Source organism: Stylophora pistillata, chromosome 4 (genome assembly GCF_964205215.1).
Source record: "Stylophora pistillata chromosome 4, jaStyPist1.2, whole genome shotgun sequence".
Lineage (NCBI taxonomy): Eukaryota > Metazoa > Cnidaria > Anthozoa > Scleractinia > Pocilloporidae > Stylophora > Stylophora pistillata.
The window spans coordinates 19,703,867-19,731,567 of NC_142522.1; the positions used below are offsets into that span (position 1 = coordinate 19,703,867).

Below are 27,701 nucleotides of genomic sequence, written 5' to 3' on the forward strand. Positions count from 1 at the left end.
TAGTTTCCAATTAGCCACCATTTTTGGAACAGTTTGTTGTGTTGTGGATTGTTATGCAGACCGTGAGCGATCACTTCTTTTATTTGAACCACCACCGATAATTAGGTGTAATTTATCCCAGATAATTTCGTTGCATCGAATCAAAGACAGAAATAACTTGAAACTGATATAATTCTGGCTACGGAATGCTGACACTATATAAAACTATTTTGAAGGTCGGATCGCTCATTTTTGTCTGGGTAACAATGAATTTCACAGTTTTATCCTAGTTAATGTTGCACAAAGGTGATATTAAGATGGCACTCTCACAAATTAATTTGGGTGGAAAAAAAACCCAATGGAATTCAAAATTCAAAATTCAAATGTTTTGACGAGTTCGATTAGTTTTGCATAGTTTCTTTCCGTCAAAAATCACTTTGCTCAACGCTATCGACTTACGCTGTCTTTAAGAACTGACTTTGACGATTAGCTTGCTACAGCAACTATCGGCACTTTACAAACGACTTAGAAAAAAACCTACGTGGTCACCAACGGACCAAAAAAAACATCTAACTCTATCTACTGATCAAAACAGTAATCAACGGACGAACGCTCTTTGGGTCTGGCAGCCACTTGCTCGACTCTGATGACTTCTGCTCACGCCAGTCACTACTCACCCGGACGATCGTAGTTCACAGTTGACAACTGAATGATACTAAGAGAAAAAGTTTGCCAAAAACAAAAGAAATTAAATTCATCCTGGGCATGAATTATTTTTAACTGGAAATTAAAGATCCTTTACGGAAAAAGGTAAGAATTTATTTTTATACACAATGCAAGAGTTTAGGACAGTGCCATCTTAAATTATATCAGTTACTTTGTTTCCGTTAGGAAGTGATCTATATTTTAAAACTCCAATGCCTGGTCACTGGCTCTTTCACCAGAGAAACAATTTAAGTTGAAAATTAATGCTTAATAAACCAGTTTAAATTGACTCCTTTTCACGACGAGGAAATATAGATTTTTATATTTTGAGAAGAATATAATCAATAGAAATTAAGATCATGAATTGTCTCGCCAATCGTTGAACAATATAGTTTACAGATTGGACGAAAATCAACGTGAATATGCAAGCTAATCTTTTGACCAGTAAACAATAAAAGGTCTATTGGCGAGGATCCTTTGTTGCGAAAGATCATAATTCTCTCTCGCAAACAAGAGAAGTACGTTCTTATTTGCTCATCACAATTTTAAATTCAACAGGTCAAAATACTTTAATAATTTCACAGGACGAAAGTTGGAATCAGAAATGCAAATGAAACAAAATCAGAGAATTTGATAGTTTACCAAATCGAAACAGTCGTCATATTTTCTTGTTGAATTCTTTCACGTACTGATGTCGAGTTTCATGGACATTAAGAAATTATAAACATATTTGTTTATTTTAGACTTGAAATTTGAGCAGAAAGCACGTTGATTCTAAGAAAACCGAAGCGCGAACCAAAAATGCAAGCTAGTTACATTAAAATTAAAGGTTAAGGAAAGTAAACGAGTTTATTGTGTCCTGGCTTTGAAATGCTAGTGCTTTTGATTCTCTACCTCAACTGTTGTCATTTTGCTGGTTTATATAGGAAGAAATTTGTGGGTAGTCTTTGAAATTAATGATCATTTGTTACCATTTGGACCAGGCATTTGGTTTTAAAATATATCGTAGCAAGTTTAAATGCTCCTTATTGGAAGTGGAAGAAAGATCTTTGGGCAGTCACTCGGTGTAACACAGGAATACAGAAAGAATTGACGAGTAAAAGTTTGATCTTCAAATTCGGTTTACAATCAAAATAGAAATTGAACGCGCGTTCGACGACTAAATCTAACTCTTGAAACAATTATCGCTTCTATAATCCAGACTTAGAAACTTGGAGCATAATTATTACGTCTTAGCTTTGAAGGCTAAAATCAAACTAAAAGACTTCGCTCCAACGTCATATTAATTTTAGTTTAGCAATTGAATTGATTCTATTTAATTTCTCAAAAGCCTAGCGAAGTTTGTTTGACAAATTTAGAGCCTAATTCTGATATGTCTGGCTCTTGTAGCTATAATATCAAATTAAAGTAGTATGCTCCAATAATTTATAGTTTTGTTTCATCCTGTTTTTTCTGTTACATTCGAAATTGGAGGCTTTGAAGATCTTTTACTCTGAAAAAACATCATGGCAACCTATGGCCTTACAGAAATAGGATTGATTTTGAAAACAAATTGATCACAATTTTGGACATGAATTTAATATTCTAATTGGACTCTATAGCTTGCCATGATGCTCTTTCGTTGGGAACTTCCATGCATCATATCGTGCAGAGAGTTTAAGTATAAAAAAGGGTTAAGAGACAAGACATGTGAAGTCAGAATTTCTTTTTAAAGAACCAAAACGGAATTGTTTTGAGTGTTATATTTTGTTTCTAAGAGAGGATAAAGTGACTTTAGATTTCAATTCTTGTTGCACGAGAAAGTTTGAGGGAAACCTTGTTGAAATTTATGCCGAAAATGTTGTCCGGGGAAACTCTGTGCAAATTTTCCCGCCCAAAGTCTTAGTATATGTACGAAAAATATTTCTTGACACATTTTTAATTAGTTTAATTAACTTCCTATTAAAGAGAATGAAGTACTTTGCGGGTTATTGGGTATATGTATTGGAAAACAATAAAAGATGACAAACTTATCACTGACTTTTATTGACTAATAGTAGTAGATAGTACAAGGAGACAACAAGTAAATAAATGATCAGTTTAATACCGATGTAGACTACAAGTGAAAGATAGAAAAATACGGCGCTCAAAATACGCATGCGCCAACTTTTTTTTCTAAATCTTTTGGCGGGAAAATTCGCCACGTTTGAACAGATGTTACTTACAGATTAAATAAAGCACCGTATTTTTTTTAGCTTTATGGCGGGAAAATTTTCCACTTCAAACAGCCTTCAATATGAATTGAACTGACACACAAATAAAAAAATCCACTTAAGCATTTGGAATCTTAGTTCCGACTCGAAGTTTTAATGTAAGAAATGCGCTACATCTGTTTTGTACCTGATCCTGAATAAATATAGTCTTTCTTGCTTGGTTCGTGAGAGACATCAGGAAGATACTTGAGTCAGTCTGAAAAGAAATAAAAATAAACCACAAATTGACAAATTCTCTAGAATTTAAACCTTGCTTTTTCTAGCGATAATAGTGGAATATTGGTTTGTCGCATAAACACGTATTTGCAAATGTTTGACGAGTAACGTTCTGTATTTAAGCATCGAAGTACTGTATGACAATACAAATGAAGGTGAACGTGACCTGGATCTAACTGCTTGTTTTCAGGCATCACACCATTTCATTTTGAGCCGAAAATTTCAGTCAAGCATCGACAATCGGTTAATCTAAATGCTCGCTAACAATTCCTCTCAGATCACGAAGGAATTCAAATGTAAGTACTAAAAAATTTAGTTTCTGCTCGCTTAAATCATATCTCTCGTCATTCGCAGAGTGCCTGTTGAAATAAAATACTGTGCACTGGTTTAAATTTTCGACGAGGTCACCAAAAAAATTAACAAAATCGTTGTTTTTGAAAGATCCTGTTCACACGAAATCCTGATAGGACCTTGAATAGAAATAAGGGCATGTAAATGTAAATGTAAATCTGGTGCGTGAGAATTCATAAGAGTCGGTAAATATTCGAATAACAACACTAAAAAAAGTTGGCTGAACGGCGTTTTTTCGACAATGGAAAGCTGCAAATTAATCCTTTAAAGAATGTACTTTTGAAATTATAGCTCTGGCAAAAGTTATGAAATCAAGCTATTTCTTGCATAAATTGATTCCCAGTGAACATCTTTGAATCAGTCAACTTAAAACTAGATTTCTTCGGCGTCCTACCATCGTTAAGTAAAGCCATTTGATACTGGGTCATCAAGATTTGGATTAGGGACGAAATAAATACTTTCACAGGTTTTGTGCTTTGGTCAATAAGTGTAACCAACAAAGCTAATCGGATACAAAATTGTTTTAATGTTAAAACTTTCCTATCCACCTCAAAAAACATATCGATCAGTTGCTGATAAACGATTATCTTAGAAGCAATGAGATATAAACATCAAGTTTTGAAGCACACTACAACTGGTTTTTTGTCTCAAGAACTGAGACATCGCTGATAATTGAGGCTCCAAGATTCTTATCGAATCACGAACGAAAATCAATTTTTGAGCGGATTTTTTTTTTTTATTAATTTCAGCCTCAAAGACCGTTTAGAAGTTAAAAAATTAGGCTTTAAGAATTTTATCAAGTTTCATTTAAAAAGACGTATTGTACTTTGCAGTTGATGAAAAACTCTAGAGGCGGCAATTTGGGCATACAGTACAATTTGGTTGTATCCTAGCCAGTGAACAGGCTTTCTGTTGGGGAATTGGGGAAAGCTAGGGGAGAGAGGTCTTTTCTCTATTTCCTCTCCCCAGTTCCCCGCTCGACCAAAGGCCTGTTCACAGGTTAGTTGTGTCCTAGCTCAAGAGCTCAAACATCTTTAACTCTTTCCCTCCTAATATCTCATTAGTAGTTTCTCCTTACTGTCTGCCACATAATTCTTATGATGTAAGTTCTGAGAATTTGGTATTGAAACAATTGATAATCCTCTAATAGATTTTTCTTTATTCTAGTCACTTAATCGCTTGATGTTGAATTGATATTGCGAGGAGAAATTCTGCCCAAGTCATTCATGGGAGTCCCAGGGTTAATGATTAAGCTCGAAAATTCTTTACGAATCGTGTTAGAATGAAATTATATATCAGTTGATAATAAACCTTTGAGGAAATTTGAGAAACAAAAATCATTTCATGGAACATACTTTTACAAATTTGTTTTGAGCTCTTGGAGCTCATGCATTTTTAAAATTAAACTAGCCTCTAAGAATTTTCATTTAGACCACGTTCACGTCAAAAAAAGAAAAGATCTATGTTTGTCGGAGATAAACTCAAGAAGCAATTTTAGAGAGAAAATTAAATCGTGGAGCATACTATTACGATTTGGTTTTAGCCTCTAGAGCTTAGAAAGTGTATCTACTTAGGCTCCAAGATCTTAATTGAATCATATAGAAAAAAGTCTACATAATTTGGGGACAAACACAGGAAGAACTTTGAGTTGAAAATATAAAAGTATACACTTTAAATCTGGTTTAAGACTCAACTCCATTATATTAAGGCTAATAGGGGCTAACTATATGAATTGAAAAAAGTTCCATTTTCATAAAAAAATATATGACCATTAAACTTATCAGAGATCTAGAATTCAGGAAGAAAAAACAGAAATCCAGAAATGATCATTGTAGGAGCATAATTGATTTTTTTTTTTTTGCCTTAAGGGATCAGACATTCCACAATTGAGTTCCAAGGACTTAATCGAAGAAAGTAATAGTGTGTGAAATTATCAGATATCTAAAAATGTTTATTCTATAACTTAGTTTTAGAAATGAAAAATCCTGCGCACGTAAAATTTTGCCTAGTCTCAAGAGTCGAGGCATTCAGACCTCAGGTTGACCGACAGAAATTTGTGGTCAAATGAACATCTTACGAATGTTATCCTGGCATATTATGCAACACCAATAGGATGCCTAACAAGAAAATTCAATGGCCTTGTATCAGGTGCAGCTGCTAAGCGAATGGGTAAGCTCGGTGGCTCTCTTTCCTTCTTCACGAGTTTACTCTTGAATATAGATTGCCTTTTTAAAGTAAAGTATTCCGAAAATAATTTAGGTGCTCGTTGCTGATAGAATGGGACCACTAGAAAGAGCAAAATCCAGAGGTAGGCCGCCCAAACACTATCACCCGCTGTTGATTAGAGAAAAAAATGTTACAATCTACCGTTCGCAGAATCCTTCCAAAGGACGTTGCTCAATCTGTAAGTCCTTCAGGCTCGAGACTAGCACACCTATATGGGCTACCAAAATCCCATAAGGAGAAGTTAACCGCACGTCCCATTCTATCAGCAACGAGCACCTATAACTACGCACTGGCCAAGTGGCTAGATGACAAGCTCAAACCGCTGTCTTTGAATCAACACACCGTTACTGACATCTTCGATATCATAAATGAAGTGCGAGAACTGAAAATCAACAAAGGTCATATCTTGGTATCGTATGACGTGTCATCTCTATTTACCAACGTACCGTTAGACGAAACAATTGCGATTCTGACCGAGAAAGCCTTCAGGGACAACTGGTTTAACTCTACGTACAATCTGAATATCTCCAAAGAAGACCTTACTGATCTGTTGAACGTGTCCACCAAGGGTCAGTTGTTCCAGTTCAATGGTGCCCTATACGAACAAACCGACGGAGTGGCCATGGGGTCCCCACTCGGGCCTTTACTAGCTAACGTGTTTATGTCATCGTTGGAAGAAAGGCTAGTGCTCGAAGATAAACTGCCTGATTATTATCGCAGATATGTTGATGACACTCTCACTATAATGCCCAACATTACTACAGCTACAGATTTCCTACACACCCTGAACCACGCCCATCCCTCTATCAGCTTTACAATGGAAATCGAAAAAGATGGCATACTCCCCTTTCTTGGCACCCAGCTCCTAAACAGTGCACCCCAAATTGAGACGAAAGTTTATGTCAAGCCTATTAATACTGGTTTACTTGTCCACTACCATAGTTACGTTGACAACCGGTACAAACGGAACTTATTACAGTGACACGAACTCAACCGGGGCCACCCAACGTTTTTTAGCCAATCGCAAGACGAGTTTAGAACAAAAAAATTGAAGTTCGTTCATCAGCGGATCAATCACTATAAGGGTCAAATTTCACTGTTCGTTTGACTAGATCAGATGTGAAGGTATGCGAAAGCTTATAGTTTTTTTAAAGCAAAAAAAAATAATATTTTTCATTTCTATTACGGTAAAGGTGAATAAATATTTACCGAATGGCGGCCGGTAATTTCGAAGACTAAACTGACTAAAGTTAAATTAACCAAATTGCGGCCGACTCACTTTATACAATATATTTTCCGAAACACGGCCTGGAACGCCGAAGGCGAGAGCTTCTGTAATTTACTGAATATTGCGGCCGCGAATTTTGAACAAGAAACGGGCTCGATCAATGTAAATAAATATATCAAATTACGGCCGGCTAAACCTCAAGGCGAAACCGGCTCAACACAAGTATATTTTTAAAACATCATTGAAAAACGGCCGTATCTACAATTTTACCGGGAATTTTGGTAACCAATCACAAGGACAAAGAAAATTTCAAATTTAGTTTTTGCATGTATTACCGGTGGTTGATTCCGTTTGCGTTGTAGTTTGAAAGTCGGGAAGTATTTCAAACATATACTGATTTGAGGTAAAACCGTTTCGTCTTCAAAATCTCAGGCCTTGTCAATTCCACAAACACATTTGTATTGAGTCCGTTTGGTCTTCAATATTCCCAGCCGCATTATTCCGTAAATTATATAAGCTTTCATCCTCGACATTCCAGACCGTGTTTCGAAATATATATTTTATAAGTTAACTCGTTCGTAATTTAGTAAATTTCTTTAAGTCTGAGTCCTTTCAGTCTTCAAACTTCCCGGCCCCAAAATTCGGTAAGTTATACAAGCATTCTTCTTCAAAACTCCATACCCTATTTCGAAAAATTTTGTTTAAAACTTTACTCAGCCGTAATTTGGTAAATTTACGTTGAGTTCGTTCAGTCTTCAAAATTCCCGGCAGCAATACTCGGTAAATTATACAAGTTTTTGTCTCCGACATTCCAGACCGTGTTTCGAAAAAGAAATTTCATTGGTTTACCCAGTATTATTCGTTACTTACGTACGTTGAGGCTGTTCAGTCTTCAAAAATTACCGGCCGCTATTAGGTAAATTTTTACTCGCTTTTACCGTAAACGAAATAAACAACATATTTATTTCACCGTAAAAAAACTAGAAGCTTTCGCATGTCTTCACATCGACTCCAGTCAAACGAGCAGTTTAATTTGACCGCTGGTGAACGAACTCCCATTCTTTTGTTCCGTACTTGTCTTGTAATTGGCTAAAAAACGTTGGGTGGCCCCGGTTGAGATCGTTTCACTGTAACAACTATGCTCGATCGCGCGTACTGTTTGTCCTCTTCATGGCTTTATTTTTCTGAGGAGTGTGAGCGCTTGAAGTATTTATTCTCACATCTGGACTACCCTCACCACCTTATCAACTCCGCCATTAACGCCTTTATTAACTCGAGAGTTGCTGACCAGCAGCCATTGCAGGCGTTGAGAAGATTGGCGAAAAATGATGTAACCCGAGTAGTCATACCCTTCAAGGACCAAGACTCCGCTAACATTGTTAAGACACAGTTGAAAGACCTTAGCATTAAGCTCCAAAACACAATCCAGCCCGTATTTGTCAGTCGGAAAATTGGCCAAGACCTTAAAGAATGCGAAACCAAACCACAGCTGGTTAATCAACAGTGCGTAGTGTACCAATTTAAATGTAACCTGTGCGATACAGGGAGCTATGTTGGTTACACACGTGGGCATTTATATGCCCGCGTGGATAGCCATAAGAGCACGTGATCTTCAGTACGCAAGCACTACGACAACGACTACGCAGGTGCTGTCCCTGAGGACCTTCTTAGCTGTTTCAAAGTTCTCAAGAGGTGCATGCACAAATTCGATTGTCTTGTCAACGAGATGCTGTACATCAAACAATTAACACCGAGTTTGAACGTGCAAACGGATTCTATCCTTGCTAAAGTATTTGTGTAGCTACCTCCCCTATGCAAATTAGTTGTAACTCTTGAACTCGCATTTGGTAATTTTATTTTCATTTGTACCCTTGATAATGGCGTCATAAAGTCGCCGAAACGTTGGGATATTATATCGTTGGTTTTTACCTGTCTATAGAGTGCTTATCATTCTAAATATTGTAGGTCAACGTCTGGATCATAAAAATCATTCGGAGCTTTAACATTTTCTTCTGGTAAAATGATTAAGGTAAAAGGTTTCCTTCTTTGGCTGGATTGAGGGTATAGAAAGAACAAGTGCGGGTAAAACGTTTCTATAAGTCATAACACTATGATCATAAAAGCTAGTTGAAAATATGTACGGGAATGAGAGGAGAAATAAGAAAAAAGCGATAAGTACGTTCCCACGAAAGTCACGTTCAGGAAGAACTGTCATGGCGGCTGCTGCTCGCTTAGGATTTGTCGTATACAGTGCTACGTACATTACTCTCTTCCTTCAAAGTTCGACTCTGTGCATCAGTTTTACAAGGGCCACAACGAGAAAGATGAACGCTGTATTTCTATCCAAATGTATCTTTCCATATGTTATTTACCTGAAGAAATGTCGTGACAAAGTGAAAAGTATGAATCATTCACAAGGTATCTGAACCACTTGCTCCAACGTAAGAAACACTTGCCGACTTGGACAGAGCAGACAACATCATCCAAGGTAATACGGTCGAAATGACAGGTTTCTTGACTCCATAGTAGCCGAAAAAGACCCTTAAACACGAAGGCGCGCTATAAAAGGAGCCTTAGGTCCTACTGGACCATTTGTCAATCAACCGTCGTGTGATGTAGAACTCTTAGAGTCAAGTCAGCTTGAGCTACAGCTACTCCAAAGCAGTGAACAGCGGGCGCATTCCTCAAAACTATTTTATGTCAGTCATCACAATACAAGAAATTTTGAGACTTGTATTTCCTTTCTCCAATGGAAACTATCTTTATTTGTGGCGGTAAATTTGAGATCGAAGTAGGTGGTTCGCACGTTACTTCATGCCACCATGCTGATGGAAGTAAACAATAGATATCTCATTTGCTCCTTTTGTTCGTCCACCAGCATTTACATTTAACCCGCACACGTCAACGATGAGTGACAAATGAGCCTAGGTCTTCCCAGGGAAGACTTCCTTATATAGCGCGCCTTCGTGTTTAAATTTCTTGTAATTCGTAAGCTCTTTCCACGTGCCAGACTGAGCGAAAATATGAATATTAATTTTAAAAATTATTTGTGATTCAAATGAGTTTGCCGACTTCAAAGGGCTGGTTGAAAATAATCCACATCGAGTCCTTCGGTATGATCCACTTCGCTTTAGACCGGTTTTCAACTTTTAGAAATGTAACCTAAAACATTTTGCGTTGACAGCCTAACCTGACCTATAACCTAAGTTATGTGCTTCTGGACTGCGTTGTTCAAAGGTTGTGATAAGATAACCCAGGGTTAATGTGAAATATGATTTCAGATTGGAAAGCTTTGAAAGAAAACTCAGTTTAATTCCATTTGCCTATAATTTTGTGGTGTGCTCTAAAAGGAATTAGGAAAATTATCCCTAACGGCTTTTGAATAGAGAAATACGAGGGCCTGGATGGGGAGGGGGGGGGTACGAATGTCAGTTGTCAGTTAAAATTTCGGCCAGTCATCAATTGTCAGTCAAATGACTGTTAATGATTAACTTGGCAAGTTAATTATTACTTTCCGACCCTATAGTTTTGGCTGAAAAAAACATATAGCGTAAACTCGAAAATTTAGTCGAAAACTGATACAATAAGAACTACTTTTTCTTAGTTCTGGAATGAAATAAGATCTTTCAAATGACTTTCAATCATTGTTTAAGTCAGTTACGACTCTCCTGAACACAAACTTCTGTTTTCCCGTGCGCAACATTCCTTTGCAACACTTAACGGGTCAAAATGTTGGAAAGAAGATCACCAGAGAGAAAACAAACTTGTGAAAAGTCTTCTAGCACAATATATTTGATTAATGTTTGTTTTACAAAGCTTCGATTGCGGAACGTTCTTTTGTCTACTTTTCAACCAGGTTATTAGAGAAAGTGTGTCTTAGAAATCCAGGCGAAAATAGGTGCGAACTGGCCGCCTAGATCTAGAAACCGTAATTGGGGTAATATCTTCATCCTCTTGGTCAGAAAAGTCGTTGTTTTCTGAGTCCGTGTCATATTCGTCTGCATGTGTTCGCACCTCAGCAACTGCCACTTCAACGATACAGTCGTCAACAAATGTGATCTGTCACATTCCCACCTTCCGAAGTAGCTTGAACAGCTCCTTTGTCACTGATGAACCCTATTGACTGATCTCCGGAGTCCACTTTGGTGGAATCTTGTTGCTTCGTGTAGACGGCCGGTGGTAAAGCCCCTGCCCTGTCCTTGTAGTTTCCTCCCGAACTGTTCTTTGCCTTAAGGGACGATATTTCTCCACAAATTCTTTCATAGCACTTTCAATCGCGGGGTCGATCCCTACTGAAGGTAGAGGTCGCGTAAAGTTTACATTTGCAAACTCCGGGCTGGTCCGAGAGACAGGGAAGTAGGATTTTTCATGAGTAAAATACTTGGCTTCCCATTTCGTTACTCTCTTCAACGACTCCTTGGTAATTAATCCAAAGTCTTGGGAATACTGTAATGCGGTGAAGGTCTCGTGCTTAAAATGTGAAACTTCATGTAAATTCTCCACAACTGTTGTGAGTAATGTGCTCAGTTCAATATCTTGGAGATAATCGTAGTTAATTGAAGCTATGCTGTTGCATGTGCGGGCGGCGCATTCCTTCATCGAGAAGTTTAAGTGAGACTTGAGTTTTATGAGACACAGTTCCTTCCGGAGCCGTTGGTTGCTGTGGTTTCCTTTATACTGTGCCGTTGTTTCATCTCTGAAACGGTCTTTGTGATGTTGTCATTTACATGTGATACTTTGTCTACGGTATCTTGAAGAGACAATTGTGCTTTCTCTATGCTTTGGGCTCCGATACCAAAACTGTCATAGAGACTTCCAAGAACGACGCAGTTCCACTTCTAAGACTTCTAAGAACGACACAGTACGACTGAGTACAACACAGTACCACTGAGTCCCGACGCTAATTCAATGCAAATTGTAGCCATATCCGATATGAATAGTCTTCTCCATAGAACAGATGCCATGAACTTGCGTAAAAGAACACGTTTCATCCGTTCCTTCACTTGCTCCTTCCTGACCAGAGCCCATCAAGGTTTTAACGTTTTTCTCAGAAGGACTGAAGACCTTTACCTTTCGATCCCCCGAGTCAGTGAGTGCTATCCCATCTTCAAATTCACAAAGTCTTTTGATTTCTACAAGACTCCGAGTTGTTCTTTAGAAGTTGGTCAACTTCAAAGCTTGAAAGGTCGGAAACGTAAAGGCCACCGTCTAGACCGACTGCTGCAAAGTAAGCTCTTTGTTTGAGAACTTCCATAATGCCAGTCGGGTATATACGTTGGTCACGAGTCTGACTCCGGTACCAGCAATGCCAACTCCATTGTTATGTAATGTCACTTGTATAATTCCTCTCTGGGCATCGTCTGCACACAACAGAATGTTTTCATTTGCAGCACAGATTGAAGTTAGCTTTTCTAAAGAAGGGCGAAGGTGGACAAGCTTCGAGTTTCTGAGTTCAGCGGCTTCAAGTTTCCGAATTCATCACTTAAGATATCAAGGAGACGATAAGGACAAAATGGTATATCTCTGCGATTGTTACTGTGAAGCCATGAGGTGCGTAACAAATGCTGCACAATGTAATTCGAGCCAGCTAAGTACCTCTTTAAAATCACACGAAACCAGAATATGCCCAGCAGACAAACATCATGAAATAGAGCCATTCAGTCGCATCACTGCGACTCTATAAGATTTAACTTTTTCACAGTCACTATAGCTATATATGTCATTATAATCTACATCAAACATAATCTACACGAATTCAAGAATGAGAAAATTCTGACGGCGCTTATAAGTGGGCATCTAATGGGCGTTTTATAATAAAGAGTAGGCTATTAACTGATATATTTTTACCAACGCCAAATACCAAACCACTCCATGTTTAATTCGCTTCCTGTTCCAGCCAACATGGTCGGAAGCTCCAAATTCCATTGCTGGTCCGTAGTTAACGCAAAATCATCGCTCTTGCCGCCTGATTTCGGAGCCATGTGATAAACTTTCACATCAAAATCTCCGAGGCCATATTTACCAGACAACTCTTTTAGAACAAAGGAACGAAGGCGCTTTTTCAGCGCCAGTACGGTTTTAACATCTTTGATAGGAATGCGGCTTCTGTGACGTCAAATGCCGTTTCCGACTCAATTCAGCAAAAGCTTACAACAACTCTTAAAATACCAGCATTCACGGCCTTCACGTAAGTTAACGATCGATTTGGGTGTCAAAAAAGATCATATAACTGATATGTGACCTTGATGTGGATGGCACATGCGGTAATTGATAACGAAATAGGACACTATGGCGTACTCCTACTGATATCTCATGGAAAATGTACTTTCATTGAACAAAATGAATCAAATGTCCTTATTTTACATTCAGTTTTTAGGATATTTAGGGCGATCTGGGCTTTTGTCAGTTGTTAGTAAAAGCTCACCACAAATGTCAGTTGTCGGTTAGTTTTTCAGCGATTTGTCAGTTGTCAGTTAAAATTTTGGCTAGTTGTCAGTTAACCCCACCAGACCCTCAAATACAGAAACCTAGATTAAAATTTTACCCTGGGTTAGCGCTAATCGGCTTTCGAACAACTCGGTCCTGGTCATTAACTATCGGTTAAACAGAACACCGCGGTACAGCATATTGATCTTTTAACCGATTTTTCTTTTTCATGGATATTTCGAGCTAACAAGGTTGCCGCAGATCTTCAATCCGCATCAATGTCGACGAAACGTACACGTTATAGACAAAGGAGCTGTTTTATTCGGCCACTTTACAACTGGATAAAGGCACGTATATGATTTCAATATCTATGCGCGTACGTAAATGCGATATTTTCAACAGGCCTCTTCAGTTGTTCACAGAAGAACATGAAAAGAAGTTATTCGATTGCATGTTGTAAAATGAAAACCAAATTGATCACAACGGCCAATCAGAGGAGAGAAAAATACCCACTAAACAAGCAGTAAAAACTTTTTCTGTTAAATTCACCTTTGGTTACAAAGTCAACGTTTAATTTTCTTAAATAATCATAGACAGTTACATTTCCTTTCTGATAATAATTTTTCACCTAAAAGTTTCCACATTATCAATGGTCCCAATGTTGACAGACATAAACCAAATTACTTTTACATGTTCTAAAAATAAACTACAAATTTAATACATTAATCCAAATATCAAGTAGGATAATACAGTAATAATAAATAGCTGTTAACTCTAATTTTAAATCATGTACCATTTAAACTTTTATTCTTTTTTGGTTCTAAATCCCTTTAATATAAATCATCATTGGCTGCCTCTTGTCTCGTACTCGTACAGCTGTCCTGACCATAGATCCGAATCAATACGAGATTAAAATGATAACTTGCGACCAACCTTTCCGTTTGGAGCACAGCACAGTTGGCTTTACTCCCTTAATTTACTATTTGTTAACTTCACCCTCACACTGATACATATGAAAGTTGAACTGAAGAATAACCATCGATAGGAACCTGACAACAAGACTTACCTGAAGCTTTCCCATGATGTAATTTCGGGTCGCGTAACTAGTCAATTCGAACTAAGTCTACTAAAAAGTTCGTGCTGTCTATGTCGGGCTACGACTAAAATTATATGGTGTGCTCAATATTTATTTTCATTGCTCTGATTACCTTTACTTTCGCCATCAAAGTAATTATTCCCAGAGAATTTCGGTCGTCACGTGAAGTCCTTGGGTACGCGGGTATAACACTGTAGTTAAACCTAGGGCATGCGCCAGGGGATCAATTTTGGCCACCCGGGCGCCAATTTCCCGCGCAAAATTTCAAGGAAACAAGAAACAACCGCGTTTCGCAAAATAAGCGAAAGACAATTTGAAACGTTCATAGAAATTTTTTAAAGGAAAAGAAAGTAGGGAAGGAAAAGGAAAACTCGAGACTCAACGAACACAAAGCTTATTCAAGAAGGGATATCCTGTTGATTGAGCTTTACCATAAAAGGGTTTGGGCTTTTAACCGAGTGACTTACTGGCTTTTGTGGTTGTTTGTAACTTGTGTGGGACAACTTAGTTGTAACAGCCTGAAAACACGCAATCTAATCACTACGTTTGCGCATGCGCACGCACTTGACCGCTGTGTTCTCGAGTATGTGCTTTCATGAACCAGATTATAATCAAATAACGACTCCACTTCTGACGAGTTCACAAGGAACAAACAGCTCACTTGTCCTTATCCTAAGGGAAAGAAGACATTCCTCATTAGTTCGACAAGAAATTTACGTTTCTTTTTTTCAAATTAAAGATAAACAGCCTTAAGAAAACCCTCTGTTTATTATGTTGTTTGCTTTTAACCAAAAGTGAGACACGTACAAGTGAAAGATGTCTTAAAAACACCTTAAAAGTGTTTGTCCTCTTTATAAAACAGTCGCTGACTGATGGTAAAACTAATGGTAAAACTAATAGAGTAGCAGTGATACCGGTTTTCACATTTTACAATCTAGTGAACGTACAAAAGGGCTTCAATTCGCAGCGGGAATACAGAGGAAATTTTCAGTTACTAACTGGAAAACGAGTGGCTCCGAGAGTGAGATAACAAGAGATAACAATAAAGAATACTTATTTTCTTCTGTGATACGTCACACGTAGAGCTAACATTGTGGAAAGGTTACATGCAAGGAACTCACCACAAACTATCAGCATTGTGCATCTGATCTGTATTGTGGCTTGATGGTAACTGTTGGTGGCTGTTTCCATAGAGGTAGGAGCGACCGACACGGAGAAGACCAGCACAAAAAAAGCGGCCCATTTCCTCCAGTTCTCTTGTTCCCACGTGATAACCCTTTTAACAAAAACGTTAATTTACGCGTTCATGTTTAGTACTCACTGTCTCGATGACTGACAGACTAATCGACTTACTGACTCACTCGCTGACTCACAGACTGATCGGCTAACCAGCTGACTTACTCACCGATTGACTGACTGATTGACTGACTGACTGATTGACTGACTGACTGATTGATTGACTGAATGACTGATTGACTGACTGAATGACTGACTGATCGACTGACTGATTGACTGACTGATTGACTGACTGATTGACTGACTGAATGACTGATTGACTGACTGAATGACTGACTGATTGACTGATTGACTGACTGATTGACTGACTGATTGACTGACTGAATGACTGATTGACTGACTGAATGACTGACTGATTGACTGACTGATTGACTGACTGACTGATTGACTGACTGATTGACTGACTTATTGACTGAATGACTGATTGACTGACTGATTGACTGACTGACTGATTGACTGACTGATTGACTGATTGACTGAATGATTGATTGACAAACTCGTTCGCTCATTTACTGACAAATGACTACCTGACTTACTGACTGACAATTGCTTAATTCACCGCCTGGCTGCCTAACTCACTGACTAACTAACTCAATGACAAACTGACTGCCAAACTCACTGACTGACTCACTGGCCGACTGACTCACCCACTAATCAAATAACACACCGACCGACCCACTCAATTGCTGACTGATACACAACGTGACTGGTTGACTGAGACTCACTCACTGATTCACTAACTGAATGACACCTTTTCTTTCTTAACTCACAAAAAGCGAGAAATCCGACTCTAACAGGATTAGAGCAATGTCCAGTTGTTGATGGGGTAGATAGCGTTATCCAAAGGATATATCGCTGTCCAACAGATAAGTGTTCAGAAAAAAATACTGCTCTCTCTGCACCAGACAGAGATTTATCCAGAGGATAGCATCATCCAGCCTTCAAACAACTGGGGTCTGAAGTGGTCTAGTTCCACCCAGTAATATCCACCAGCGTTTTGGACTCATTAGAGTCTGTATAATTTGTGTTTTAATGCACTACACAGTAGATTTAGCCACTGGGAGCTAACCTTGTAAGGTCCCTGATCACAGCCGCTGTATGTACTCTCCATGGTGTAACTCCTGAGCACTCCAATCTCTCTCCATACCACAACCCTGGCAGTGGATTCTTTTGAAGGTTCCACAATAAAACTACAGCTGCCCAGCGAAAAGGCTGGTGCAATGTTGTGAAGAACTCGAGGTAATGTCTGCATAAATAAAAGGAATAGTCAGCTTGGTTTGGCAAATACGGTGCTTCCTTCACGGAGTTCCTTAGTGACATTTCAAAATGCTTCTTGATGCTTAAGAAAAATTAAGCTGACTCTTTCAAAAACCCTGCCACCTGTAAGAAACTCACGGACATCGCACGGCCTTCTAATGCCGCGAGCGTAGAGAAAAGTTTAACAGCATAACTCACGAATATATACGCGCAGTTTAGAAGGATTACTATTAAAAATCAATCCATTATTTCTGCTTTTATTTCAATAATCGTACTCCAGCACTGTAAACGGGAATTCTCACTGACTGTATGACTGACTGCTTACCCACTCACAGACTGACAGACAGACTGAGTCACTTACTGATTGAATGACTGATTGGTTCCAGAATATTTTTTTTACGTTCGTCGCTGACCGAGTACGAGAGTTTGAATTATGATCGTCATCCTGTGATTCCATCAGTATGGGAACAAAGGAGCTCACAATATACGCTAAAATTCTCCAATCATTTCACAAAAGGCTAACACTGTAACAAACACTTAAATTTTCGATTACAAGCCGCTGTTCGGGAAATGAGCCCACGCTCCTCCTTCTTCTTCTTCCGGGAAGATTGAAGACTTCCTTCTTTTCAGGATCGAGGACCGGACTTAAGATCCTTGCTAACGTTTTCATCTTTACAACTGCCGTTCACATGGCGATGGAGTGTGTCTAGTATTTCTGTCAGCTTCCGAGCGTCCATAAAAAGGTTTCGTCTTTAACTAATTTTTTACACCCACCCTATAACCGGGATCTTCTTCTATGTCACTAGGGTCCATGCTACTGGTGGATTCGGAGCCAGATAATTCGGCTACACGTTCTCGGACAGAATCCACCAAGTCACCGCTGTCGACTTCACCAGAACTGGAAGAACTGGCAGCCAGTGTGGCAACTGTGCTGCAGCCATACATAAACACGTTCTTCTTGCGTGAATGACCATGGAAGTCGCAATAAACCTTCAAGAGTAAAATGCAGCAGAATTAAAAAGAGCTGCTGCTGAAGCCAACCTTAAAGGAGTTACCATCTTGCTCAGGAAAAAAAATAGGGTAAAAAAGGAAAAAATGGCGAATGAGCGCCAACTGTGAAATGGGGAGAGGAAGGAACAATCATCGTGCTTCTCTTATTTTGTCCAAGATGGCACTCCATATAGGTCAAGGAAGTTCAGAACAGACGATACATTCCTAGAGTGAAGTGGCGCGACAAACAAAACACCAGATAAAGGCTGATAGTTTCGAAAGAAACTGTTTGGGGCTGCGTCGGTGGCGGTAACGAAATAATTTGGATATATCAACAAAGTTGAAATGGTATATTGGCCACCGTAACGATTACAAAAGCTGAAGTTTCGAGCGTTAGCCCTTCGCTTGAAACATCAGCTTTTGTAATCGTTACGGTGGCTAATTTACCAATTCAACTTTGTTGATATATCCAAATTAAAACACCACATAGCCACGAGAAAATGCAGACGCGAAATAGTAGCCGGAATTCACACAAACTAGATTCGGTACAATTGACTTGGCCATGCCGATCTGTTTCACGGTTACGAGCGACTCACCAAAGGCGTCTTTTCAATAGACTGTAAGTACAACAGCAACCCCTTCACGTGATAAATAGTGGGGTGAAGTAGCATGCTGGGATTAATCCAGCGCCTGTTTAAATCATCTCCCGACAGAGAACATCGGTGGCTGCAGAAACAGTTCAACAAAATTGTTATAAAAACAAAGGCAAGGATAAAATCTAAAAAAGAACAAAGGCAAGGGTAAAATCTAAAAAAGAACAAAGGCAAGGGTAAAATCTAAAAAAAACAAGAGTCATTGTTGTGCATCAAAGGAAATTGTGTTTAACTTTATTGATGAATTAACTTCTCGACAGAGTCGCAGTATTGCACTGTATCAGAGCAAGGTTATTTATAAGTATGAAGTTTGTCCTTGTGGATCATGATGATGTGACGAGTTGAAGTGGGTGGGTTAGTTGCTTGGGGGAAAAGTTGAAAGTGCCAAAAGAATAGGCTAAAATTACAATACTGAGAAAACTTTCTTACAATACTGCAGACATCAGACATCCTTCATATCTGAAAGGTCACAAGAGACACATTGCTTCTCTCGTGTCGTACAGGTGGATAAATAAAGAAATTAGAAAATTCGTTGAGAAATCCAACAGAAGGAGAGCGGCTAGATTCTACAAGACTGAGGCCTTACCAGCCATTGATGACTCCGTCAATGTTAAGCATGGGTACAACCTTGAAAATGAAAGTCTCCCGCAAATGACGTGCAGTGTAGAAGTTACTTATTAAAAAATCTAGAACTCCTGTGGATGAAAGCAATGTTGTGTGAGATAGAAAATGCTTAAGACTCCAAAGTAACATGGGCTGGATAACAGATTACATACATATATAGGTTACATAGGTTACATGGGTTGGTTGACCACTCCCCATGGGGGCATTCAGGGCCAATTCCCACCCATCCCACCCCAGGGTAGGACATCCACGACACAGTAATCTCGTGCGTGGGAAATTAACGTCTCCTACCTCTAACCCTGCAGGAGACGGGGCCTACGGTTTATTCGTCCTTATCCGAGAAGACTAGAATATCTCTCCATTTCTTGATTATAGAAAGGTAGCAAATTCTCCTCTCTTATTTTAAGACCATGAGTATTGGTCCGTTAATAATCGGTCCACGAGTATTGTCCGTTAAGTTAATATCATTTTTAGGTCCAAAAAAACCTCCAAAAATCAAATAACTAGTCTCGATCTCAAAAGAGCAAGGTACAGCGGTTATACAGTTCAAAGAAAAACTTGCAAGGCACGTTTTGAGGAGTGAATTTTTTTTGTCCCAATTTCCTGTGAATCTCATCTCTAATCGACTCCTTTTGGCCTTATGACTTAACCAATTCTCAGTCTGCTACATGGAAACGGGAATTTAGATTCTTATAAATATTACTTTGTCTTTTCAAACAATCAACCTAGTTCACTTCGGTCATTTTAAGGCAAGGGTTCAAATTTTCTAGAGGAGGCTGCCGATGGCGTCAGTAATAGACAACTGTGACGAATGGTGAAACCCAAACACAGGATCCCGTTCACAGGCTAAACAGACGGCAGTGTGAGATCTGATAGGCGGCGGTAGATAGCTGATAACCAGTTTATATTAAAAACCCTGGTAATTTAAGGATTGGACTGAAATAATAATAAAAAAGGTCGCAAAAGTAACAAATGATACAAGTATATCATCATTCCAAGCGCGCGTTACCTTTCATGACCCAACTTGAATTACTTTCACCAGGGTGAACACGGCTTGTTAGGAAAATATACGGTCTGTTACCTAAAACATAAAAGGTAAGATTGTGCCTTCAAAAAAAAAAACAAAAAACTCTACACTGTCGAACTCAAGGAACTGCGAAAGTTACTCACTAAAAAGCTCAATGGACTTTGCATCTCTCTGTCGGGGCTGCGCCGTGATGGTGATGACGTCACAAGGATTTCCCGCCAAAGTGTCACACAGAGTCATGCGGCGGTAAAAGATATCGTTTGTACGAAACCCGGACTCCAAGCGTGATAAGTGACTCTGTGAAAAAGAGTAAGGTAAATAATATGAAATATCATTTTCTAATCTTGATTTCTTTGAGGTGAAGGAGGAATGTGTGTGTGTGTGTGTGCATTTGTGCTTCAATCTTCTTGCTGACCTATATTTTAATCTTATTTAATGCTGATGTTAACTAGCTGCCTGACTCCGCTAGCCCCTATGGTTATTCCAGGGTGCTAGTACTCCAATTTTATTTCTAATAATTTCTTTCAATCTTGTAACTTTTTTGCTTAGAGCAAGTATGAAGGTGAGTACAAATAAAGATTATCCGTATCCGTTATCCGAATGTACAGTGTCTAAAGCTAGATTTGCATAAATTTTTTAAAGCGAAATTTAACACTTCTCCATGGTTATTTCCAAACCTGCATTGGCACAAACACACAGTGACTACGATACAATTTGTTCCAATATCTATGATAGCAGATTCACGGATTAAAGCAAAGATGGTTCTCAAAATTTGCTACACATTTTGACAAAGAGATACGATTAGACGACCAACACTTCCCTCAAGCAGCAAGATCTTGTTCCAGAAAAAGCATCCTATATTTTTTAATAAAGCTTTTCAAATGTTAATCCGGCCTTACATTTCATGGTAAACTATTTGGCAGATTTCCAAACTTCTTTAAACATTTCCAACGTCGTGCTAACCTTGATACAGAAACATGATAACATAACCAAGCGGGGAGACCTACCTGTAGCATAGTGAAGGTGTATGGATAGTGATAAGCGAAGTAACATGTATCGTTTGTGTGAGGGAAGGTCACAGTGAAAGTTGACGTGTAGTAGGTTTTGCCTGTGGGACCACCGGTTACTTCACGGCTTCGTGTGAAGTAATTTCTATAATAACAAACATTAGTCCCGACTCGAACCCAACCGGCGCGGTCTTCTTGAGCCTCTATTGTTGAATACATGACTGGCTGCATACCTAACAACGGGAACAAAGTATTGGGTTACCAAGACCGTACCCTGGTGGAAGTAAGCGTATGTAATCAACAAGTTAATGTTCACTATTCCGGCTATGAAATCTTACCGAGTCTTTGTAAAAGGCTTGTAGCATGAATGAACAAACAACACGTCGTTAAAAACCACCTTAGTTATAAAGAAATTTTGAAATCTAGGATTGCTTTGGTTTACTTTTATATCGCTCTATGATAGGTCCAAAAAGCTCGCGCCATCCTTTAAACCAATTAGATTAAGAATAGGACATGGTCAGTCGCGTTTTCCCACGCTTTAGGCAGTTTGCCGTTCATTTTGACTGTGCGTTGTCAATGGTCACTTGTGATATTTTCCTTTCTCCTGATAAGCTTTGGTGATTTACTCTGGTTTTCGTTTGGATACTACATCGAAATGCACTCTTCCGAAATTAACAAGCTTTCTGAGTATTTCGTGAGTTTTGCGATCCCAATGAGTACCACTTTTTGGTCGGATGGCTCTCCGACTGCGACACAGCGGTCAAACGTGAGGCATGTGCAATGGGTAAATTTTTGCCAGGTGCGCGCCAATTTTACGCCAAGAGCTTAAAGGAAAACATAAGAAACAACCAGCTTCATGAAAAGTCTACGCAAAAACAAAAAGTGCATTGACAACCGAATACTCGTACAGCAATCTTACCAAAGTTGAACTGACTGTTGATCTTCTCACAATTAACGATGTTGAATTTGTACGGAGTATCAGCGTCCATATTGCTAACCTGAAATGAAGAGAAACGCACAGATTTAAAAGGCCTAATCTATTTCCCCTAATCTATCTAATGGAGAAGGACCATTATTATCACTTAGTCCGGCATCGTGGCGCATTTTGAGAGCTAAAATGTATTTTATCTCGCACGCACGCTCTCGTGATGATTCGGACAGTTTTGTTGTAATTTTTGTTCAGTTTTTTATTTTCTCAATGTCCTCTAAAGTGATAAAAATAGTTATAGAGGTTATGTTCTTATGCATAAATATCTTTTGGGCCCCTCTCAGTGTAATATTAACCCTCGCCTTGTGACTCGGGCTACAATGACTCCAGGTTGGGCTCAGAACATGGTTATGCCCAAGAACATAAACTCTATTGTTTTATTAGCGGAGGTTAAGTGAACACAGCGAGGTTCAGTGAACATATGAGAGATCATAGTGAGTATAGAGAAATTAACATACATCACACTAGAAATTAATAGTTTACAAAGGTCAAACTTCATGTAACAAACTTCACCATAATAATACTACAAAAATTACCCGAAAAACAAAAAAGGGAAAAAAAGCAAGAAAAATTAATGCAAAGAGAGTTCCCCACCACCCTCCTTTCTTCACTTTTCTAATGATCCGTCACAAAAATTGAATCCTATTTCATACCAGTAATCATAGTGCTGTAACTACATGAAGTGTTTGTTGGGTCGGGGTGACACGAAGAAAAGTACCCACCTCAAAATAAAACCACTGGTGATGGTGTTTGCAGTTGATATCAGGATTTAGAACCAAATCATACTCATAATCCCGCACCTAAGAAATAACATAATAAAAAAAAGCAAGTATGTTAACATTATTTCTTCGCTCCGTCGTTTAATCTTGATATTAGCATGGTAAAACGAACGAACAAATGAACCTCCCGAATAACCACCCATACGGTGTTTGCAGTCGATATCAGGATTTAGAACCAAACCATACTCATAATCTCACCCCTAAGAAATAGCATATTGAAAAAAGGCAAGTATGATACATTATTCACTAGCTCCTCCATTCATTCTTGATATTAGCATGGTAAAACGAAAAAACAAATGAATCTCCCAAATAACCACCCACATACTCCTCACCTATAAACTCACACAAAAAAATAGTGCTTTACAATTTCGCCAGGTAGCCAGGCTGCGTGTAAAATATACTTCTATTTGAAAACCTTTTTTGGTTGCCTTTAAAAGTGATAGTAGCTTTTCTGTCGTACTCTACAAAATATCCCTTGACGCTCGCTGATGGGCTGAAGTGACGCCACAACTCGCATCCTGGATTTGATAATAAGCCCCCTCCCCCACCCCCTAAAAAACACACACACTCTGATAAGAATTCCCCTCCTCAAACCCACCTGGACATTGATGAGCCGTCCCTCCTTGCTTACCCTCCTCAGGGGATGTATTAGGGTGTATAAGGCGTCTTGGGCATTGTCGAGTCATGGATTGTTTTCAATCGGAAAGCTAAAGCGTCACACACATCGGCAAAATTTCCAATCTCTTAATGTCCACTTCGTCTGTAGAACAGAAAATCGCAACAAATACCTGAATAGCCTTGCGTAAATTGCCACTCTCAAACCGCGACTCAAACTTCAGTGGTCTAGCTGTCTCCTCAGGAGATGACCTGCCTCCTTCTGGTATGCTGTAAAATGAGACAAAGCTACTGGTGAGTCCTTTTCACCCTTTACAAGAAGAATTTGTCTAACAATCAAGAGCTCTTTGAGTTGGCAATCATTTCCCTAATTCTCATGACCTTAACATTTCAGGAGTGACACTGTTGGGGGAAATCAGATGCCTATCACTATTAAGGGTCGAAGGGTTAACGAGTTACTTCTCCTCGTAATCCCAATACAACAACCACCAAACAGGTGTCAAACACCTAACTCTCTGAACTGATTATGGAGGAGATGAATAGTAGTCACAAGGGAAAATTACAACTCATATATTGGAAAGTTAGTTCTGAAGAAACTTCACAGGCGTTTACTCCCTGATTTACCTGGAGTTGCTATGTTTCCGCGCGTGTCCTGACTTGAGTTGTTCTTTAGCCACAGCTAATAACCTGTTGTCGGGTGCTCCTCCAGGGTCACCAGGCTGTCTTAACAACTGATCCAGGTCAAACACGACTTTGTTTATCACCCTCTGTGGATGAATCTGTCGTGCAATGTCCCTGAAGATCATAGTTCTGAAAGAGAAAAAGCAATGCTAGCCCAGACGGATCTCTGTCGTCTTGACATGGCCAGGATCAAAAGGTAACAATGCATTGTGTTCGTAAAAATTAAAAAAAAAAAAAAAAACCTGAGTTGTACATTATATGTTGCCGTGTATCTGTACAGTTCTAGATCAAAAAAGGCGTCAAAATGAGGGAAGAACATCAGCGAGACTCTCAGCTTCACCTCGTGTGTCACTTCTTTCTTCTTACCACATTTTGACTTCATCTGTGAACTACTACTGTTCAGAGGCAGGAAATCTGTTGAACTGTGCTTCATCATTAGAAAAAAATCAAAATGTTATTTATGGCGACATCGTCTACATGTGAATGCGTCGATCACAAGTAGCAACCAATCAAAAGGAAGGTATCATTCAGCTTATCACATAAAGAGTATTATTAAAAACTAGATCATTGGATAATGCAATTCAAGACTTTTTATTGGCTTAGCCATTATGGTATATCAGCCAATATACCATAATCTACAAATATGGCGAGCGTACGTGTCAGATAAAAATTAAAAGGGAGCTAAAAATTGAATAAAATTTAATTAATTTAACGTTTTTAATAAAACAATTATTCCACTCGCGCTTGTTGGATATGAGATGATTATAGCCAACTCGGCGCTACGCGCCTCTTTGGCTATCTATCATCTCATATCCAACGCGCGCTCGTGGAATAATTGTTAGATAGATCGCAAATGACGTCAAACTGTGGTAAAGCCTGGTTCACATATAATCGCAAACGATCACTGAAACCACTCAACCGAAGATCGCGAATCGCATGTTCACATATGATCGCAGCGATCACGGACGCTAAGGACGCTGAACTTTTAATAGGTTTTAACATTCTGCTTCTGTTGTCTCTACTTCAACGGAGAATCGCTGCTAGGTCGAAGAAGAAATGTTGCTTCTGGGTGCGGAAAGTCTTAAAGCGACTGAACAAACAATCGTATTTTCTAATTTCTTCCATAGACTGTTCCGTGTCAATTTCACCTTCCATCTTGTCAAAACACCGCGTGGTTCACGTGTAAAACTTGATAAACAACCGGTTGTCATGGCATCATGCCGCTTGCTGTGCTGTATGCTGGAAAACATAGCATTATGGGACACATTTCAATCGCATGATCGCAGAACTTTGTTCACATATAATCGCACTCGATCGCAACCGATCGCACGAATAGAACATGGTTCTATTCCTGCGATCGCGATCGCACTCGATCGCAGAGCTGTTCACATATAATCGCAGACGATCGCTGGCGATCGAGCGCGATCGTCTGCGATCATATGTGAACCAGGCTTAAGAATACCAGTGACACGATTGGCTGGGCCTCGCTTGCCACTTTTTTGTTCTTGCCATAATTTGACGTCCGGATTCCCTTTTGGATTCTCATGGCCTCGATGGTATTCCCTCTCCTACCGAACCAGTATTCTGCAATCCTGCTCGAGTTAAATGTACTTTCAACACTGCATAAATAAAGCAACAACAACAAGAACCCAAAAATTGCGACGCAAACGTAACTCAGAATTTTAAGGACATTCGTCTCTAGAGCTGCATTGACTTCTAGGAGTCTGTTTTTCTTGTACGGTCTGACGAGCGTGGATAGGTAGTAACCGTACGGGAAGGGTTGGGCCCGACTGTTTTTCACCTTGGGGACAGCAGAGAGGTATTTTGTCTGCGCATGTGTGAGTGGAATTAGTTTGGCGCGTTGGGCGCCATTTTAATTTTTTCAATGCGCTTCTTCGGGTTTTCAACTGGACGATCGACACCTTTTTGAAATATTTTTTGAAGATGAAGGAGTATGGCAAAGTTCACCAACATTTTTAACTCTCTGGATACTCGTGGTATTTGCTGGCTCTCCGGTTGAAGAGAGTGAACACACAAGTTAAAAGTGCGAACAAAACGCGAAAAAAGCCCGAAACCTTCAAGTGTGAGATTTGATTTACGGAAGATCAAGATGTGCACAATCTTTAAATGTTATTCTTAAGATGTTGTTTTACTTTTGTGAATCCCGAAGTTGTGTGTGTGGAGACGTTCGTGAGATATTTGATCCGAGGAAAAATGGAAATTTAGATTTTGATCCTACTATACTTCAACTTCGAAGTAAAATTGCGTTCAGTTTGAGGTGGCCCCCAAGCATCAAATCACTTTAAACAACATAGTCTTTTCTTTCTCTTTACAGTTAGATAGGACACAAGGCTTTAAAGAATGGTCCAGCTTCAGGATTGAGTTGCTCTTACCACAGCCTTCAGGGAATTGTTTTTCGGGAGGTTTTGGTGGTTTTCCTAGTCATGACCCAACACCGTCTTTGGCCTGTTTGCTCTCCAAGTTTGTAGTACATGGTAGGTACGCAGGTGTCTTAACAACGGTTATGGACTTGTCTCAATCAATTCCTTTTTTGGCTTATCTATTTGCTGTGTATTAGTGGTAATGTTTTTTATTGCCTTTTCGAGCTTGAAGTGCTAAATAGAGGAAAAACTTTGGTAAAACTTGTTTATCACATGGCCCCCAAATCCCTCCCTATTGTCAGTTAATTGTTTATTTATCTAGCTTTAGGTCTAACCAGTCCATTTACCTCGGAAAAAAAAAAATGCGTGGGCTTTATCTCGAGTTAAAACTGGTGCCGTTTTCTTCATGTTCGTGTGTTTTCCGAAACGAATTGCGTCAGCTGTATTCTGTCCTGTTTATTTCAGAATGTTTTTGCCTTGCAAAGTGAATTTTTGAGTCGAAGTGCACTATGAATTTCAAAGCAGTTGAGTTACATTTCACTTTGCTGTATGTGTCTTAATCTTGAAATTCTTTTTTCTTGATGATAGGAATTAACTGTTATGTTCTCTTCTGTGTAAGGTAATGTTAAGTGACCCAATAATTGGTAGAATGGATGGTTGTGACATTTATTGTTGCAAGCTGTTATTCAAGAGTTTGTCATCATTACCAAAAGCGTACTACTGGTTTAAATTATCAGTCTTTTGCTCTCTGCACACAACTTGCCTAGACTAATATGCTAAATGGGAGTTATGTCTATTTTACTTGAAACTGTAAAATTACCAATAAAGTTTTCAAAAGTTTTGTCCAGATTTCATTGAAAGGGAATGTGAGGAGTAATCAGTTGAATTATTTTCAGATTCCTCAAGAGTGTTTTAGCTCCCAGG

The 27,701-nt window shown here is 39.1% G+C and overlaps 1 protein-coding gene and 1 pseudogene across 2 annotated transcripts in view; one reads left to right on the plus strand and one right to left on the minus strand.

Annotated features, from left to right (window-relative positions):
• The first annotated feature begins 5,820 nt into the window (after window positions 1-5,820).
• On the plus strand, window positions 5,821-8,863 carry LOC148732767 (uncharacterized; annotated as a pseudogene).
• A 5,064-nt stretch (window positions 8,864-13,927) lies between these two features.
• The window catches only part of LOC111332929 (cytosolic carboxypeptidase 1), a 37,143-nt gene continuing 23,369 nt past the window's right edge, over window positions 13,928-27,701 (minus strand). For both annotated transcript variants that reach the window (XM_022938416.2, XM_088757318.1), the window contains exons 15-27: window positions 24,340-24,525; window positions 23,889-23,985; window positions 23,044-23,121; window positions 22,253-22,331; window positions 21,334-21,566; window positions 20,470-20,623; window positions 20,309-20,380; window positions 19,262-19,370; window positions 18,619-18,748; window positions 17,807-18,022; window positions 16,845-17,021; window positions 15,601-15,755; window positions 13,928-15,151 (exon numbers count right to left, since the gene is read on the minus strand). In XM_022938416.2, coding sequence (XP_022794151.2) covers window positions 15,091-15,151; window positions 15,601-15,755; window positions 16,845-17,021; window positions 17,807-18,022; window positions 18,619-18,748; window positions 19,262-19,370; window positions 20,309-20,380; window positions 20,470-20,623; window positions 21,334-21,566; window positions 22,253-22,331; window positions 23,044-23,121; window positions 23,889-23,985; window positions 24,340-24,525 — 1,747 coding nt within the window. In that variant the 3' untranslated portion in view covers window positions 13,928-15,090. The remainder of the gene's footprint in view (window positions 15,152-15,600; window positions 15,756-16,844; window positions 17,022-17,806; window positions 18,023-18,618; window positions 18,749-19,261; window positions 19,371-20,308; window positions 20,381-20,469; window positions 20,624-21,333; window positions 21,567-22,252; window positions 22,332-23,043; window positions 23,122-23,888; window positions 23,986-24,339; window positions 24,526-27,701) is intronic.